The sequence below is a fragment of the Panthera onca genome, chromosome E2, assembly GCF_046562875.1.
Source record: "Panthera onca isolate mPanOnc1 chromosome E2, mPanOnc1 haplotype 2, whole genome shotgun sequence".
Classification (NCBI taxonomy): Eukaryota; Metazoa; Chordata; class Mammalia; order Carnivora; family Felidae; genus Panthera; species Panthera onca.
Window position 1 is genome coordinate 14528404 of NC_138353.1, and position 19657 is coordinate 14548060.

General features: G+C 49.5%; 2 protein-coding genes across 2 annotated transcripts; one reads left to right on the forward strand and one right to left on the reverse strand.

Annotated features, from left to right (window-relative positions):
- Positions 1-9176: 9176 nt before the first annotated feature.
- Positions 9177-9704, reverse strand: LOC132690548 (ferritin light chain-like). The gene has a single exon (XM_060651106.3). It carries the CDS (start codon positions 9702-9704, stop codon positions 9177-9179), a length of 528 nt encoding a protein of 175 aa, XP_060507089.2.
- Positions 9705-10144: 440 nt separating this feature from the next.
- LOC132690549 (EP300-interacting inhibitor of differentiation 2-like) lies at positions 10145-11437 on the forward strand. The gene has a single exon (XM_060651107.3). The coding sequence runs from the start codon at positions 10317-10319 to the stop codon at positions 10878-10880; it is 564 nt and encodes a 187-aa protein (XP_060507090.3). The 5' UTR covers positions 10145-10316; the 3' UTR covers positions 10881-11437.
- The last annotated feature ends 8220 nt before the right edge of the window (positions 11438-19657 follow it).

The window sequence follows — 19657 nt, forward strand, 5'->3', positions numbered from 1 at the left end:
GGCAAGGGGAGGAGGAGATAGAAAAAAGAAAGGAGGGAGGCTGGGAGAAGGAGAGAGGATGAGGAGAGGGGCAAAGAGGGAGAGGAGGAGGTGGAGGAGGTTGGAGGAGGGGATGCTAGGGGAGGAGAGGAAGGATCAGGGAAAGAGGGTGGAAGGGAAAGAGAAAAGCAGGGGGAGAACGGGAAGAGGGGGAGAGCATGTCACAACAGTAGCCATGGAGGGACACTTTTAGGTTTCCAGCATGGAAAGTTACAGAGCTTTCTAAACCAAGCTAGGGACTGAGATCCCATCGTGTAGGTATGTCTTACAAAGAATTAACTTGGCTAGGTTTTAAAATACGAAGCGACTTTTGTCCTTCCTTGGGGGCTGGGGACAACTAGAGCCTGGCTGGAATGTCATCCACGTGCGGATTCGTCTCCCAGGCATGGTCTCCAGGAGGGCGCAAGGGTTAAACACGCACGCGCGCGCAGGCGCACAGGCACGCGCTAACGTGTTCCCACGCACCATGGCGCTGTGGCGTTTTTCTGGTCTTCCCGGGAGCTGCCCAGCGGACCCAGCGGCCTGAGGTGCCCCAGCTGCCCGCGGACAACAGTGTCCCGCGGACAAATGCAGCAAAGGATGACTGCGACGTCCTGCAGGCAGAGGTCCCGGTCTTGCTCTGCTGCCCTCTCGGGAGACCCCCAGGCAAGCGCAGCTTCTGTTTGGGGAAAAGACGCCCAACACCCGCGTCACCCATTTAAGAGGGTTTGACCAACCCCGCTGAGTGTTCCTGGGTGTGTGCAGAGAAAGGAAGCAGCCCAGGATGCCAGCTGGCGAACGCGTTTTCCCAGCATGTATCTGGATTATTTTACATTTATCGAAGGTCTCTTTGCATCTGTGGCTTAGTTTCTGGCTGCAGAACTCGGCTGTGATAGGCTCAAAGATAGGGAATAGTCACATGCGAGGCCCTTTACATCATCAGGGAAGGAAGCTACCTTCCGGGAACCTTGCCATTTTCTTTTAGATTCAAGACCATCTCTCTCTCTTTTTTTAAATGTTTTTTTTTGTTGTTTTTTTTTTTTTTTTTTGGGGGGGGACAGAGAGAGACAGAGCATGAACGGGGGAGGGGCAGAGAGAGAGGGAGACACACAATCGGAAACAGGCTCCAGGCTCCGAGCCATCAGCCCAGAGCCTGACGCGGGGCTCGAACTCACGGACCGCGAGATCGTGACCTGGCTGAAGTCGGAGGCTTAACCGACTGCGCCACCCAGGCGCCCCAATGTTTGTTTATTTTTGAGAGAAAGACAGAGCGTGAGTGGGGGAGGGGCAGAGAGAGAGGGAGACAGAATCCGAAGCAGACTCCAGGCTCCAAGCTGTCAGCACAGAGCCCCACGCGGGGCTTGACCCCACAGACTGCAGATCATGACCCCAGCGGAAGTGGGTCGCCCAACGCACTGAGCCACCCAGGTGCCCCCAGCTTTTGCCAGGGGCTCCTGGCCGGCTCAGTCAGTTGAGCACCCAACTCTTGATCTTGGGGTCATGAGTTCAAGCCCCATGTTGGAGATAGAACTTATTTTAAAAAGAAAAAGAAAAAGATAGTTGCTTGCCAGTCCTACAACTAGAACGTTTTTATTGGGCGGGTGGGGGTGGGGGGGATATTTTCGATTAAGGGAGAACAATTTTTACACAACTGAAGAAGAGTAAAATCAGAAACGACAGAAAACAGTAGAATGCTCGTGGGTCTTTTGAAGCCTGTTTTCAGAAAAATCCTGAGTGATGCAGATTCTTTGCATTGCAGGAAGTATCTTTCCTGTTTGCCTCCCTGCAAAGCAGCTTGGCTTTGTGAGACTAAAACTTGACTCAACAACTTGCCATGTGATATTAACCAAGATGAGGAAAGAAGTGACTACAAGCCCCAACTTTCTAAACTTTTATCTGGAAAATGAGGACTGGAAGACTTTTGAGAAACCTCTGAAATTTCAGTATTTGTAATCTCTTCGTGTCATAGTCAACAAAGATAATTGCTTCATGGAAGATTAATTTGATGTTTTCAAGGTATTTAAGACGACAGGTAAAATAAAAATACAACAAAGCATGTATCACATATATTATGTGTTAGTGTTTTCAGGAACATGAAATATGGGAAGGATGTGTTTTTATTTAACTTTTTTTTTTTTAAGATTTTATTTTTGGCGGGTGCCTGGGTGGCTCAGTGGGTTGAGTGTCTGACTTCAGCTCAGGTCATGATCTCGCGGTCTGTGAGTTCAAGCCCCGCATTGGGCTCTGTGCTGACGGCTCAGAGCCTAGAGCCTGCTTCGGATTCTGTGTCTCCCTCTCTCCCTGCCCTTCCCCCACTCATGCTCTGTCTCTCTCTCTCTCTGTCTCTCTCAAAAATCAATAAACATTAAAAAAAAAATTTAAGAAAAAAATTCTTGTCCTCCCTTCATACAAAGAATTTAGATGTTCCATTAATTTTTTAATGCTCTGAAACAGCTTAAAATGCATTGGGGAGGCAAGTTATATTATGGGTCCCAAGAGAGGAATAGACTTGCCATCCACTGACCTCAGGCTTGGCCAGTTTGACTTAATTTGACCAGTGAAGTGTGAGCACTAATAATGAATGTCACTTCTGAACAGAAGTTTGGGGGCACCCGGGTGGCTCAGTCGGTTGAGCGACCGACTTCGGCTCAGGTCATGACCTCGAGGTTCGTGGGTTTGAGCCCCGCGTCGAGCTCTGTGCTGACAGCTCGGAGCCACAGCGGGCCCAGGGCAAGTGGGCCCTAAACTTCGTAAACCGGCCTAAACAATTGAGCTTGTGGTGATGTACATTACCAGCAAAACCTGATGGACAGAGAGAGACAAAGTCCTTTTGGGAGGACTTAGTAGGATTTCCCTTTGGAACCCTTTGGAATGGTTCTTTTGGAAGGTGAGCTCTTTGCTTCAGGAAAAATATTTACACGCTGATTGAGAACATCGCACTGTCTGAATTGTTTATGTCGAACTTACTCGTTCCATGCCTGTCTCAGCCTTAGGGTAGCAGCAGGCTTTGCTAACCTAGCTGAATCATCAGGTAATGTGTAGATCTTTTTTTTTTTTTAATATTTATTTATTTTTGGGACAGAGAGAGACAGAGTGCAAGTGGGGGAGGGGCAGAGAGAGAGGGAGACACAGAATCCGAAACAGGCTCCAGGGTCCGAGCTGTCAGCACAGAGCCCGACGCAGGGCTCGAACCCACGAACCGTGAGATAATGACCCGAGCCGAAGTCGGACGCTCAACTGACTGAGCCACCCAGGCGCCCCAGCCTATTTTTTTTTTAATGGGTAATGTGTAGATCTTAACGTTACATGCATTTTTAAAATGTATTTATTTTGAGAGTGAGAGAGAGAGAACGAGTTGCAGAGGGGCAGAGAGAGAGGGAGAGAGAGAATCCTAAGCAAGCTCCAAGCTGTCAGCGCAGAGCCCGACTCGGGGCTCAAACTCGTGAACCTTTAGATCATGACCTGAGCTGAAATCAAGGGTTGTACGCTCAACCGGCCAAACCACCCGGGTGCCCCTGCGTTAAAAGCATTTGAACAGTCGCTCCCGTAAGTTCAATTTGCACGTCACAGTTTCCTGCTCCGACAGTGCAGGTGGACATCTAAAGGTTCGTGGCGTTTCCTTGAATTTCCTCAGATTTCAGAAACCTGCCGGGAATCTTCCTTCACCAGGGCTGCCGAGGGACCCCGGGGGCCACGTGCACTGGAGAGGCGTATCTGCCCCCTAGTGAGGGGCCAAGCTGGAGAAGGAGGTCCTGGCTGCCCAACAACAAGGATGGTGAGAATTTGATGCCCCTGGCTCGTCCACAGCTTTGTCACTCCCTGGGTCACGTGAATTGATTGCTCAGGAGGGACTAGAAGTGAATGTGAAGTCGTCCCGGGTCTGTCTGACTGCTCTCTGCACGGCCCTCCGTAGCATGCCGTCCTCGGGTGGCGTCAGCCCTCGAGAGGACAAAGCAGTCAAGTCAGGGGCACAGAGTAGAGCAGAGGGGTCAAGGGCACGGCCTCTAGAGTCCGATTGCGTGGGCTCACACCCCGATGCTGACATTGGCAAAAGCATGAACCTGGCCATATTTCTGGCCCCTTGGGTGCCTCACAGGTGTATCCTAAACCCTCTCTCCATTTTTTTTTTCTCTCCTCTGCTTTATCACCGATGCAGGATTAGATGGGGGCTGGCAGGGGGTGGGGGTGGCAGGTACAGGCCTTTGAGATCCGCGAGAGAAGGAACGAAAGAACCCGGGGCTCCTAGACTCACACACGGGTTCAGGGAATTCATGCCAACGGGAAGGTTCTCAGCTCCCCTGGTGGTGATGGTGACCGTCCACTCACATCTGAGCTCCGGGCTCAGCAGATTTTGGAGAGATGCCCAGCCCCGCCCCGCACAGAGGCCCGTGCAGGAGAAGCGCTTCCGTGGAGAAGGCAGCCGACAGCCAGCTCCAGACGGGACCGACAAGAACACACTAGGGAAAGGGAAGAGTAGACGGAAAAGAGAGAAAAGGATGTTCTTTCATCCCCTTGGCTAATAAAAAAATTAGCTAAAAGGTTCTCATTTCCTCCCACATCTCCGGCAAGAAAAACAACACAGGCCTCCACCTCTCCTGGACTGGGTAGGTCTCAGGGCATTGACTACGAGAAAAGGGGAAACATCCCCAGGGGAAAACGCTGTTGTTGTTGTTGTTGCTGTTGTCTTTAAATGGTCTTATTCTTTTTCTTAATGGTTATTTATCTGTTGGGGGGGGGGGGGAGCAGAGAGAGAGGGAGAGAGAGAATCCCCAGCAGGCTCCACACTGTGAGTGCACAGGCAGATGCCGGACTCAGTCTCCTGAGCTGTGGGATCCCGACCTGAGCCAAAATCAAGAGTCAGACGCTTAACCGACCGAGTCACCCAGGCGCCCCCAACCCAGTTTTGAAACAAGAGAATGTCCTGATTTTTAAAAAGACGGTAGCCCCCCAACTTATCTGCGAGGAAATATGTTCCAAGACCCGCTCCCCCCACCCCCCACCGTGGATGCCTGAAACAGTGAATACCAAACCCAACACGTACGCTGTATTTTTTCCTATGTATGCATACCTCCGAGAAAAATCTGTAAATTAGGCACAGAGACAACAGCATATAATAAAAAAGGACAGGGGTGCCTGGGTGGCTCAGTTAAGCATCCGACTTCGGCTCGGGTCACGATCTCGTGGTCCGTGAGTTCGAGCCCCGCGTCGGGCTCTGTGTTGACAGCTCAGAGCCTGGAGCCTGCTTCGGATTCTGTGTCTCCCTCTCTCTCTCCGCCCCTCCCCACCTCGCGCGCTGTCTCCTTCTGTCTCAAAAATCAACGTTAAAAAAAATTACAGTAAGAAAAAAACTTGTTTTAATATTTGAAAACTAAATAATTAAAAACGAATTACCCTCCTGCAATTTTAATGCGACATAAAATTTCACAGCCCGGTATCGTGCCCTTGAGTATTTTCTACATGATTTGTAATCGCTGCAGACAAGCACCTGTCATTTAGATGAACTATGACCAATTTATCCAAGCCCCTGTGTGAGGCATTTTTGTTGAACGGCCCCCAAAAGGGGATGATACAGACCCAGGCCATGCCCAGGAGAAGCTGGAGATTAAGACGACCTTCATGTTTCTGGCTAACAGGACAAGCGTCCTGTATAGACAACTGTCTTAGGCCATCCAGCTGCATTCCAGAAAGCTGTAGCTTCGGGTCATTTGGAGCCGTGCGGGTATTCTTAGACTAAGGATGAAGAAAATGAAGCGTTTGTGTCACAACCTGGCACCGGAAGGAGGCTCCCGAGAAAGTCTTCGGTTACGGAGGGGTAAGGCTCCGAAAACAGAGCAAGTGTCTGGGGCGGTCACATGAAAACCCCCCACCAGATACGCCCTTGAAAAAGTGTCTCCTCATGGGGTGCCTGCGGGGCTCAGTCGGTTAGGCATCTGACTCTAGGTTTGGGCTCAGCTCGTGACCTCATGGTTTGTGAAATCGAGCCCTGCATCGGGCTCTGTGCCGACAGCACGGAGCCTGCTTGGGATTCGTTGTCTCCCTCCCTCTTTGCCCCTCCCCTGCCCCTGTTCCCTCTCTCTCAACATAAATAAACATTTTTACATTTGTTTCTGTAGGGGTGCCTGGGTGGCTCAGTCAGTTAAGCACCTGACTTCTGGTTTCGGCTCAGGTCATGACCTCACTGTTTGTGAGTTCGAGCCCCACATTGGGCTCCACACCACTGACGGTACAAAGCTCTCTCTCTGCCCCTTCCCTGCTCGTGCGTGTCCTCTCTCACTCTCTCTCTCTCTCTCGGTATAAATAAACTTAAAAATGTGTTTTTAATTTTTAAATCTCCTTTAAAAAACATTCTCTTTATTTTTGTCCTGTAAAAAAACAAAAAAACAAAAAACAAAACTGTGAATCCCCTAATATGAGCTCCTTTAATTGTTTAGTCTGTGGCATGATTGACACTGTCCTCAAATGATCCGGAAATAGTGGCAGCAAGTCAGAGACAAAGATGCTTCAGCCACTGGAAGTACAGTCTTGGGAGCACGAGCCAACCCGGAATCTACCTCAAAGTTTTGCTTTTATCTCCCCACGTGAGCACTTCTGTTCAAGACACTATAATTTTGTTTATAGCCATTCCTGTGCCCAGATAATAGGAAGGATTTTCAACTTCTGCTGTAAGGTCATTTGGGGCCTCAGAGGGCAGGATTATACGTGCCTCCATAGGATTATAGCAAAATTACTACAATTTCTAGTTCCTCCCCTAATAATATATGTTGTTACCTACGTCTGGGAACTCTTTTGTTAAGTATTTGTGATTTTCTGGGCAGCCTGAGAGTGGGAGCACGGACCTGTGGGTCTCCAGCCCAGCCTGGGAGCTGCCTTGAAGGAGCCCCACGTGGGGTGTCTGTCTGGCTAGGTCACTGGAGCACACAACTCTTGATCTCGAGGTTGTGGGTTCAAGCCCCACACTGGCTGTAGAGATGAGCCACACCTAGAGTGATGGCAGAGATTCTGGTGAAGAGCTGTGTTTGAAGCAGCAAGGAGGCCGAATGTTGTGTTTTATAAATGCGATGCTCGGACCAGGAAAATTAAATGAGAACATATAGCTACTCCTTTAAAAAAATTTTTTTTTTAAGTTTCATTTGTTTAAGAAATCTCTACACCCAACGTGGGGCTCGAACTCATGACCCAGAGATCAAGAGTCACATACTCTCCTGACTGAGCCAGTCAAGCGCCCCCAGAATAGCTACTCCTGATAGGGCAGAGAGCAGTGAGTCATTAACGTTACTTGCTGATGCCCGGGAATCACAGCCATCATGATGGGAGTCACCACCAGCAAAATCAAAGAGAGAATTTCCTGGGGCGCCTGAGTGGCCCAGTAGGTTAAGTGTCCGACTTTGGCTCAGGTCATGATCTCAAGGTTCATGAGTTCAAGTCCTGCACTGGGCTCTGTGCTGACAGCTCAGAGCCTGGAGCCTGCTTCAGATTCTGTGTCTCCCTCTCTCCTCTGACCCTGTTACCCTCTGTCTCTCTCTCTCTCAAAAATAAACATTAAAAAAATAAATTGAGGGGCACCTGGGTGGCTCAGCCGGTTAAGCGGCCGACTTCGGCTCAGGTCACGATCTCGCAGTCCGTGAGTTCGAGCCCCGCGTCGGGCTCTGTGCTGACAGCTCGGAGCCTGGAGCCTGTTTCAGATTCTGTGTCTCCCTCTCTCTCTGTCCCTCCCCTGTTCATGCTCTGTCTCTCTCTGTCTCAAAAATAAATAAACGTTAAAAAAAAAAAATTAAAAATAAATAAATAAATAAATAAATAAATTGAAAAAAAGAATTTCCCTCTCTGAAGTCTTTCCATTACTTAGAATAAAGAGAATGTAATTGGAGAACCAATATTTAAGATGTTGTAATATTATGAGACACATAACAAAAATAGCAATGACTATGTACCTATCAAGAAAATGACCTACTGGGGTGCCTCACTGGCTCCGTCCTCGGAGCATGTGTCTCTTGATCTCCACTTGGTGAGTTCGAGCCCCACATTGGGCTTAGAGTTTACTTAAAATTTTAAAAAATGTTTAAAGAAAATTAGCTATTTATAACCACAATGGAAAACATGGGTGAATCTCATAAAAATAGTGCGTGAAAGAAACCAGACACAAGGGTATACAATTTCAAAAAGTAAGCGAAACTGGCAGGTCTGGGTGGCTCAGTCAGTTAATTCACGGGATTTCTGCTCAGGTCGTGAGTTCTAATTCCTCATCGGGGCTCTGCACTGAGGGGGCGAGTCTGGTTGGGATTCTCTATCTCAAAAATAAACTTAAAAAATTTTTTTAATGAGCAAAACTAAAACACAGGAATGCACCCCCAGGAATAGAACAAAAAGCAAAGCAAGTAAACAATGACCATAAATACCAGGCTAGTAGTTACCTCCCGGTAGAGAGGAGATTCTTGTGAAGGGGAAGGGTTCGGGAATATGGGGAGTCAATTTCCAGCGGTGGTTACATGGCTGTTCACTTTCTGATAAATCATTCTGCTGTGTACTTTTGTATACTTTTCTGCATATAGGTTATGTCACACAAATAAGATTTAGAAGAACATAACCGTCCAAGAGTAGCTAAAGAAGTTTTAAAGATAACAAGGGGGTATTATTATAAAGCTTTAATTGTTAAGAGGATTGTTATGGGTGGGGGGCACCTGGGTGGCTCAGTCCCTTAAGTCTCTGACTTCACAGTTCCTGGGCCCCATGTCCAGCTCTGTGCTGACAGCTCAGAGCCTGGAGCCTGCTTGGGATTTTGTGTCTCCCTGTCTCTCTGCCCCTCCCCCACTCGTGCGCGCGCGCTCTCTCTCCTTCAAAAATAAACATTAAAAATGTAAAAAAAAAAAAAAAAGAGAGAGAGGATTGCTATGGATAAATGGAAAATAAAGAACATCCTCCCCACCCACCCACCCCCAAAACAAACAAACAAAAAACCAAGAATCTAGAATATCTTGGTGTATAATACAGGCAGCGTTTCTGTTTTTCATTGCAAAAAGCTTTATTGTTTCCATTGGGTCGACAGTTTGGGAGAGGGCTCCGTCGTGGTTAAAAAGCTGCTCAGACAAGCCCAGGCAGAAGCCCTGGCACTAAGGGGATGCCAGAGGGGCCCCTCCAAGGTTGCTGGGCTCCAGAGGCTGCTAGTCGAGCTTGAAGGTGAGCCTTTCGAAGAGATAGTCGCCCAGCGCGGCCTGAGGGCCGGCCAGCCTGCGGAGGTTAGTCAGGTGGCTGCCCATCTGCTTGATGAGTTTCACCTCCTCGCCCAGGAAGTGGTTCTCCAGGAAGTCACAGAGATGAGCGTCGGCACGGGCAGAACCCAGGGCATGCAGATCCAAAATTGCCTCGTTCAGGTTCTTCTCCAGGACTAGAGCCGTTTCCATGGCGTCCAGGGCTTTACCCCACTCGTCGTGCGACGGCTTCTGCACGTCCTGGAAGAGCGCGCTGCCGCTCCGCTGGTTTTGCAACTTCAAGAGCCGCTGGGCACCCTCGCGCTTCTTCAGGGCTAACTCGCGGAAGAAGTGACCCAAGCCCTGCAGAGCCACATCGCTGCTGTCGAAATAGAAGCCCAGAGAGAGGTAGGTGTTGGAGGCCCGCAGATGCATGTTGACCAGGCAGTTGACGGAGGCCTCCACCTCGGGGGAATAATTCTGACGCCCCTGAGAGCTCATGATTGGTCGGCAACAAGGCGCTAAGCTCAAAAAACGGTGTTGGTTGGCCCCAGGGGCAGAGGGTGGCTGAGAAGGTGGTTCCGGGGGTTGAGACTGTAAAGGCGGCTGGAGGGTGGTCTGAGGCTGGAATAAGGGGTGCCCCTGGGTCTGGTCAGTCCAAGCTCTGTTGAAGCACGAGGCAGATCCAGCGGACCGCCGGGCGCACTGCAGATGTGGCATTATAATCACCGGAGAACAAGAAGCGTAGAGAGGAGCATGTTGGGTGGAACCTGGGGAAAGCCAACAAGAAGCAACCTTGTAAGACTCTCCTGGGGTAAACGTTAAACTGACTCAAACGGAAAATAGGGACGCGCCCTTCGACGTTCCGTTGCCCGCTCGGGGCCGTTTCGGCTGTGATGACGCTTCTGGCCGCGAGGTGGCGCCTGGCGGGGCACGGGCGCCGGGAATGACGCGTGCGCAGCGCTCCTAGGTGTATCCGTAGGATAAACGCACGCGCCGCGTTCACCGGTGCGCACAGCGCTCGCGCACACGCACTTACGCGCCCGCCCGTAGTCGCGACGTCCCGTTTTTCCAATTTTTCTGGGAGCGGCCGAGCTGACCCCGGGGTCCGAGATGTCCGAGCTGCCCCCCGACAGCGGTGTCCGGCAGACGGACGCGGCGAATGGCCACCGCGACGCCCCGCGGGCGGAGGTAGGCGGCGGGAGGCGGGAGCCGGCCCCGGCGGGGCCTGCGGAGCCCGGGGAAGGTCCGGTGGCGGCGCCCGGGGAGGCCCGCGACGCACAGGTAGCCCGAGTGTTGGCGGAGCCAGCGGAGGAAGAGGGTGCGCAGGCCAGACCCCGATCCCGGCCCGGGAACGGCCCGGGGCTGGCTGCGTTGCCGTACCTCCGCCTCCGCCACCCACTTAGCGTTTTAGGAATCAATTACCAGCAGTTCCTGCGCCACTACCTGGAACACTACCCGATCGCTCCGGGCAGAATTCAGGAGCTGGGAGAACGCCGCAGGAGGTTTGTGGAGGCCTGCAGAGCCCGGGAAGCAGCGTTTGATGCCGAGTACCAGCGGAATCCCCAGAGGATGGATTTTGACATTTTGACATTTACGGTAGCCCTCACTGCGTCCGAGGTCATCAATCCTCTGATAGAGGAACTTGGTTGTGACAAGTACATAAGTAGAGAATAGTCTGGTGGCGAAACTACTGCAGAGGGGAGCCTCTGTTTTCAAGTCTCGCGCCAGTCCTGTCCCTCGATTTTAGAAGGTCAAAGTGTATGAGATAAGGCGAGGCAGAGTTGCGGGGGGAAGGGTGTTTATCGCGACAAAGCCTCAGAAAAGAAATTCAAAGCCTTGTGACTCCTGTAACTGTTGAGTTTGGGGTTGATACAGAGCCTTCTCCCTGTGTTGTGGAAATGACTTTCAAAATTGCTTCACTGAAAAGTGAAGGATAGTTTTCAGGACATTGAGACCCGATGAAGTACTGTGGCCAGTATCGGAGCCCGTGATGACGAAAGAAACTCTCAAATCGTGATGGGGAGGAATAAGGAGCCACGGCGGGGTTATCCCGTGGAGAGACTGGAAGCCTATGGCGAGAACTTGACATTGTCCGAATATGTGCTCTGTTCACGTCAGGTTCAACAGAAGGTTTTAGCACAAGATCGACTTTGTGTTTTGTGAAGCATTTCAAACGGCAAGCAGTGTAACTTGTTGTATATATTACCTGATAAACCTTGTATTCGAGAATATCTGAAGATTCTGGAATTTTTTTTCTTACATTTTTAATGTGTTTAAGCTTTTTTTTTTTTTTTTTTTTTTTTTGGTAAACCTATTCAGAAAACCCCCAAAATGTGAAATATACACCGAAAGTTCTTCCATCCCTGTCCCCTCCATCCAGTCCCCGCCACAACCCACATCTGCAAGGTGCCTCTCCTGTCGTTGCCTTGTGTACACACAAGCAAATGCAAATTTGGGTTTTTTTTTTTTTTTTCATTTCTTCACAAAAGTGGGCATACTTACTGATGTACACGTTGCTCATTCAGTAAGAACGTACCTTGAAGATCCTTCCAAACCACTGCATTGCCTCGTTCTTTGTTCTTTTTCAGAGCTGCGTTATGTTTCATTCTGTGGTTGATTATGTTGTAATTTACTTACCCAGGAACATATCGATGGGCATTCACGTTCTCCATCTTTGTCTTTAGATTTTTTTATGTCAGAAATTCATCATTTATTTTAGAAGATAATTCTTAGTAAAAGCTCATTTTTGATCCGACAAATTTTCCTTTTTTTTTTTTTTTAACCTTTTATCGCTTCACCCATTTTCTGTTGGCAAAAAACAAAAAAAAACAAAAAAAAAAAACAAATGGCTGTGAAAGGTAACCTTGTATGCATATCACAGGGCCTGTGCGCAAAAGCTTTGATGGAAATGCCCTGGTCGTGTTTTGCCATCTGTGCAATGGGGCATAGCGTAACCTTTGATGGTGTAATACGGCATTTTTCCTTGGGGCATCTTCTAATCAGCAGCTTCTTAGATTCTTTGTTATGTGTAACATCCATAGTGTGAATTTCCAGAAGTGTTCCAGAAGTGAGAATTCTGGGCCAGGGTACTCATTGGAAATTGTATGTATATTCCCTTTTCTGTGAACCCTGTGTTCGTATCTTTTATCCATTTCCTTCCTGAAGAATTGTTGTTCTTTGTTGATTCCAGTAGCTGGCGATGTAATATGTGAGATAAGGATAATAGCTTGTAATGTGAGTTATGGACGTCTTTCCCCAGTTGGTCATTTGTGTCTGGTTTTCCTGAAAGCCTTTGGGCAGGCAGGTTTTTGCTTTTGTTTTTGTTTGCTGTTTTCTTTTAAACCAGTAAGGTATCGGATCTCAAGATTTTCTTGGGGGCTGTGTGTGCGTGTGTGTCGTTTCTTTGTGCATATTTGAGTCTCTGAACACTTGGAATTTATCCTGATGTACAGTAAGAATTCAAAATTTATTTTTCAGGGGCTACTGGTTGCCCCAGCACCAGTTACCAACTAGTCCTTCTTTTCCCTGCTCACTTTGTTTAAAGATGCCTCTTCGTCATATACCAAGCTGTGTTTTCGATTTTCTGACTATGTAGTTTTAAATCTGGTAGTTTTTGATGTTTATTTGTTTTTGACAGAGCGCGTGAGCAGGGGAGGGGCAGAAAGAGGGAGACCCAAAGGCTCTGAGCTGTCAGCCCAGAGCCCCATGCGAGGCTCGAGCTCACAAACTGTGAAATCATGACCTGAGCCGAAGTTAGAAGTCAGATGCTTAACCGACGGAGCCCCCCAGGCGCCTCTCAAGCAAAGCTTTTTTTTTTTTTTTTTTTTTAGAATCACATGACAGTTAATTTATCATTAAGATACTGAGTCTTCCTATCCCAATGGTCTATTTTCCCTTTAAGAAAAATTTTTTTTAAGTAATCTCTACACCCAATATGGGGCTCAAACTCACAACCCTGAGATCAAGAGTCACGTGCTCTGCAGACTGAGCCAGCCAGGCACCCCTATTTTCCCATTTTTTAAAAGACTCCCCCCCCCCCCAAAAAAAAATGCAGCACCCAGGTGGCTCAGTTGAGCACCTGACTCTTGATTTAGGCTCAGGTGGTGATCCCAGGGTCCTGGGATGAAGCCTCATGAGCCTGCTTGAGATATTATCTCTCTCTCTCTCTCTCTCTCTCTCTCTCTCTCTCAATTAAAAGAACAAACAAACTTCCTTTGTGTCCTTCAGAAGAGTGTTAGGAGCGCCTGGGTGGCTCAGTCGGTTCAGCGTCCCAACTTCAGCTCAGGTTATAATCTCCCGGTTCGTGAGTTCAAGCCCACATCCAGCTGGTGGCTGTCAGCACGGAGCCTGCTTCAGATCTGTCCCTTTCTGTCTCTCTGCTCCTTCCCTGCTGGTTCTCTCTCTCTCTCTCTCTCTCTCTCTCTCTCTCTCTCAAAACAAATAAGTGAACCTTAAAAACATAACCCTAGGATCACTGAAGATTCCGCAAAGGCCTTTGACAAAATTCAGTAATCATTCTTGATCAAACACCCACCGAGCAACAGACACATATGTGAAGAACTTCCACAAAATCAGGAACAAGGCAAGGGTGCTTGACTATCATTCACATTGCTTTACAGGAGACAGAAGGCACCGGCTCAGGAATTAATAAGGAGAAAGAAATTCAAGGTAGAAAAGTTGTAAAGAGGCATTACTTTCACTGTTTGGTATGACCTGTTCTTCAACCTAAGAACCACAGGAAAAACTATAAACAAAGAGAATTCAGTGTGTTAACAGGCTATCAAATAAATATGGACACATTACATTTTTTTTTGAAATCAATTATCCTCTTTCTATTTGAGAGAGCGAGAGCGAGAGAGAGAGAGAGAGAGAGAGAGAGAGTGCTAGCAGGGGAGAGGGGCAGCGGGAGAAAGAGAATCCCAAGCAGGCTCCACGCTCGGCGCTGAGCCCGATCCCGCAACCCTGGGATCACCACCTGAGCCGATGTCAAGAGTTGGGCGCTCAACCGACTGAGCTACCCGGGTGCCTGGAAATGCATTATTTTCAAACACACAGGCAAACTTTTAGAAAAAATGTAACAGAGAGAATCCTCATTTATGTAGAAAAAACAGGAAAGATAAAGTAGCTAGGAATAAATAGATCTGCCAGAGATCTACTTTGGGAACATTCATTTAGGGGCAAACAATATTCTTTTGGTTTAAATATTTATTTTTTTGAGGGCGAGCACGCGCGAGCCAGCGTGAGCAGGGGAGGGGCTGAAGAGGGGGGTGGAGGTTTTGAAGTGGGCTCTGTGCTGACGCGAGACCAGGACCTGAGCGGAAGTTGGACCTTAACCCACTGAGCCACCCGGACGCCCTCCTACGGTTATTTTTATAGTCCCCACCATGATGAAGTAGTTACTGGTAATGCACGATCTTCGTGTGCCTCGAGTGATCCTTATTTACAAATGAGGTATAAGCCTTTTGATGTGCTTCTGGATGTCTGTCTTTTTTGTTTTTTCTTTCAGTAGGCTTCCCGCCCAGCACAGAGCCCACCTGAGCTGAGGAGTGGCCGGGTGGCTCCATCAGGGTCCCAGCTGCTGATTTCAGATCAGGTCATGATCCCAGGGTTGTGGGATCGAGCCCCACATCGGGCTCTGAGCTGAGCAAGGAATCTGCTTGGGATTTTCTCTCTCTCTTCCCGCCTCCACCCCCTCCTCAGCCTCTCACCCTCTTCAAAACAAATAAACAAACTTAAAAAAAAAAAAAGGCCTGAGCTGAGACAGAGAGTCTGACACTTAACTGACTGAACCACTCAGGCGCCGCCCCACCCCCGGCTTTTATTTAAGGTTGTTCGTATAAGTGTTCCCTAAGTGTCATTTTCTTGTGCACTATTTGTTAGTTTTAGAGTTTAAATTTTTTTTATGTTTATTTTTGAGAGAGAGAGGCAGAGCGTGAGCAGGGGAGGGGCAGAGAGAGGGAGACACAGAATCCAAAGCAGGCTCCAGACTCTGAGCTGTCAGAGCCCAACTCGGGACTTGAACTCACGAACTGGGAGATCACGACCTGGGCCAAAGTCGGACGCTTAACCGACTGAGCCACCCAGGCGGCCCTGTTACTTTTACATTTTAATGTTATTATAACATCATTTAAATAATTTGGAAGTTTTTCCTTTCCTAAGTTCTGGAACACCTTAAAATCCACTGGAATTGTCCTGGTAAGGTTTGATAGCATTTCCTTTGGGACTGTCCAGGCTGGCGATTGGGGACAGTAAGGGTGAGAGTCCTGATGTCCCTTTCCCTACTTTCCCCGGTGGTAAGAGCGGTAGATTTTGAGGTACTTAGAATTACAAAAGTGTCCACACTGAGTCAGAATGTAGCATTTTTCCTGACTTTATTTTAATGTAAGTTTTTTTTCTTTTTTTTAATGTTGATTTATTTATTTTGAGAGAGGGCACGTGCCAGGGGAGGGGCAGAGAGAATCCCAAGCAGGCTCCACGCCATCAGCTCAGAGCCCAACAAGGGGCTCGATCCCACGAATGGTGAGATCATGACCTGAGCCGAAACCAAGAGTCGGATGCTTAACGGACTAAGCCACCCAGGGGCCCCTTTCCTGACCTTGATTAAATGCCTTGATTAAATACACTCAGTGGTAACAGAGGGGAGTTGCTGAACTTGGAGAGTGTTGTGCAATAAATAGAAGCGTGTGACCTGTGAAACTGCAAAATAGTCTTCGAGAAGCATGGTTTTCACTTTTTCTGATGTGGTGGGATCACAAGGTCGGAACCGTCGCTCTGGGTTCAGGAAGTCAGCCTGGAGTTTCTGCTTATCAGGTTACCCACAGAGGCTGCTTATTCTCCCGAGTTCTTCCAGGGTCTGGCCTGAGACAGAAATTGCAGGTTTCTGCCCCGCAGGGAAGCTGGACTGGGGTTTAGAGAAAAACGAGGTTTGTTGCCCAAACGGTAAGCATTGTGATAACGCAGGCTTCCACAGTTCTAAGCTGCTTCGTCAGACGTTGTGTCCCTTGGTTTGCCCAGAAAAGGACGCTGAGGCTTAGAAGGTCAGATTGTTTTCCCAGATCCATCTGACTCCAAATCGCACCAAGGGGCAGTGACCCAACCGGGCGTTAGCCTCTCAGGAGGGCAGGGAGTGGGACCGGGGGCAGGAGGGTGAACATGAAGAGCATCACTCGTGGTGCCAGGTGTCTTGGGGTCAAATTCCGATTTTGACCATCTGTGAGGCCCCAGGCTTATTACTCAATGCCCGGTTTCCCGTAAGTTTATGCCACCCTGTTCCTTCTATATCTGTCTGACTGATGGAATCTTATAATAGAGGTGAAATATATAAGCTTTCGGAATTTCTGAGGAGGGGAACACAAGAATCTAGAGTCCTAGACCAACGCACATCCTTAGAATACGTAAATATTGTCATGGAAACCAAATTAAGATTTTTTTAATGAAAATCTGAATACATGGGGTGCCTGGCTGGGTCAGTCGGAACAGCATGGGACTCTCGATCTCAGGGTCATGAGTTCAAGCCCCATGTTGGGTGTAGAGATCACTAAAAAGAAATAAACCTAAAGAGGCGCCTGGGTGGCTCAGTCGGTTGAGCAACTGACTTCGGCTCAGGTCATGATCTCGCGGTCCGTGAGTTCAAGCCCCGCGTCGTGCTCTGTGCTGACAGCTCGGAGCCTGGAACCTGCTTCGGATTCTGTGTCCCCCTCTCTCTCTGCCCCTCCCCAGCACTCTCTCTCTCTCTCTCTCTCACTCTTTCTCAAAGGTAAATAAACATTAAAAAAATTTGAATTACAAAAAAAAAAAGCTTAGAACTTTCAGCCCCACCCCCAACCTCTGGGGAAGAGGGACGGGCTGGAGGGTGTTAATCACCCAAGGCAGGCGATTTGATCAGTCATGTCTACATAATGAAACCTCCATAAAACCCCTAAACAACAGTTTGGGGAGAGTCCAAGTTGGTGAGCACATTGACTTACTGGGAGCGGTGCACCCAGCGAGAGCGGGGACGTGGCGCCCCCCTTCCCGCAGGCTGGGCCCTAGGTCTCTCTCCCATGTGGCTGTTCTTGTGTCTTTAATAATAAACCAGTAATGGTAAAGTGCTTTCCTGGGTTCTGAGAGTCATTCTAATGAATTCGCAAACTCGAAGAGGGGGCTGCGAGAACCCCTGAGTTGATAGCTCCTTGGTCAGAAGCGCGGCGACAACCGGGGATTTTGAGTGGCATCTGAGGTGGAGGCAGGTCTCGCGGGGCTGAGCCCTTACTTGTGGGAGCTGACGCTAACTCCAGGGCAGAGTGGCAACACTGAATTGTAGGACAGCCACCCAGTGTCCAGGGAGTCGGTTACTGGTGTAGATAAAACCCACACATTTGTTGTCAGGCTCATTCAGGATTATCTTCAGTTTGATTCATTGAAAGCCCGTGCAAAATCCTTTTTTGTCATTTAATGTGACGTAGCCATGGGAGTGCTACCCCAGCATATTCACATGTCCCACCCACACTCAAGGGAAGGGGGATCATATGAACGTGTGGGTCATTGGGGGTCACCTTAGGATTCTACCTACCATAAAAAGTAAATAATTTTAAGTAGTTACTACCTTATTATGCTTTATCATATTATGACATAGTTAAGAAAAAAAAAAAAAAAACAAACGTTAAAGCCTCTGGCTCACTCACTGCTCTCACCCACTCACTCATCACATCCTCCCAATCCTGGGGTATTTGTTATGATTTGGGTTTGACGGCACATGATGGAGACCCAAGATAACAGCATCTTAAACAGGGAAGCTTGCTTTTCCCTCCTGTCCATTTCTGGCAGTTCTACCGAAGGACCCCAGGCCCCTTCCCTATTGTTGCCCCATCCTCCCTACTCAACCCCCACGGAATCATTCTGTCTCGTACCAAGATGGCGCACCATCAAATCCCACTTCCCGACACCAGGATGGACGGCACAACCCCCCAAACTGCAGGCGTCACTTTTGCTCACGTCCTATCGGCCATATCTAGCGGCCAAGGAGCCTGGGAAATGTAGTCTTCAGCTGGGGACTGCCATGAAGTAGTGCCTCTGCCCCAGCGGCCAAGCCTGTGTCTTCATTTTGCAGATGGAGACACCAAGCTCAGAGTGCCGACGTCACCAGAAGGCGATGGATAAATCAAGGGCGGAAAGAGGCGAGGAGAACCTCCTTGTATCATAGCCCAAGACCAGGGCTTTTACCAGCTCCGAAGAGCTGATATCTCATCACTGATGCGGTAAGAGGCATTTAATGAAGGTGGGGAGATGCATACATTTGACGGACCAGTGCTGGGGGGGGCGGTCTGGCGTCCGGGTGTGAGATTGTGGACGGCGTGAGAAAATACCGAAGCACCAATCCTGAACCCTGCCTTCCTCCCGTGCCCCTGCCCGGGCCACGCGGTGTGGCGGGGAAACTGGGGCTCTGCAGACAGACCGCGCCTGGATTCTCTGGTTCAAAGTAGAAATAGCCTCGGCGACGTAATGAGATATTGGGTCCTTGCACGGCTTCCATTCCAGCGAGCAGATGTGCCCTAAGAGGTTTAACGTTCACGCAGCTCCTGGGCTATGAAAGCCCTCTCCCGAGGCTCTCACAGATTTAACTTGTTTACTCTTTTCAGCAGCCCCAGTGAAGTGCTATTACGTTCCGCATGTTACAGAGGGAGCAACTGAGGCACAGAGCGGTAGAGTCACTTGCCAGAGCCGGGAAGTGGCAAAACCGGGAGTGGAATCCCGGCAGGGATTTGGCTCCAGGCTCTGCGCTCTCAGTCGGTAGGTTCTAGGGTCTGCCCCGTTATCTGCACCTGCTCCTCGTCGTCAGGAGCAGAAAGAGAGTCCAGGCTCTTGGCAAACGTGCAGAGCTTGGCTTTGGAAGCCCGGGCAGCGTGTCTGATCTCGCTCTCCAACGATCACGTAGCACCCACTGTGCCACCTGCACGATACCCATCACCTCTTCTTCCGCTGAGCCCAACACGAGCCCTCGTCCTCCCCACCTCGACCCCCGACATCCCCTCCCCAGGAGGAAGACAGATCCACCCAGGCTACAGGGGAGTTTGAAGCGTTTGCGAATGGACAGCTGGTCCGTTTGAAGAAGGTGCTGGGACCCTGGGGGTGGGGTGGGGAGACCGACAGACAGACAGACTGTGCCCAGAAAGGTGACGGCTTTGTGGGTGAGGCCAGGCTGCAGAAAACTGTGAGCATCATCGGCGAGGAGAGCAGGTAACAGGCAGCGGGCCGGCGAGCTGGAGGCGAGGTGAAGGGGGTGGGGGGGGGGGGGGCAGGGGGCAGGCGCGGGCTTGGCATCACAGCGGAAGACAGGGTAGAGGCTGCCAGGAAAATCTTGCCTCCCTAGCAAAAAGAGAGAGACCCAGCAGGCAGGTCCTTCCTCACGGAACCCTCTTCTGCCTGCAATAAGGACTCCAGGGGTGGAGGTGCAACAATGAAACGGCGTGTGT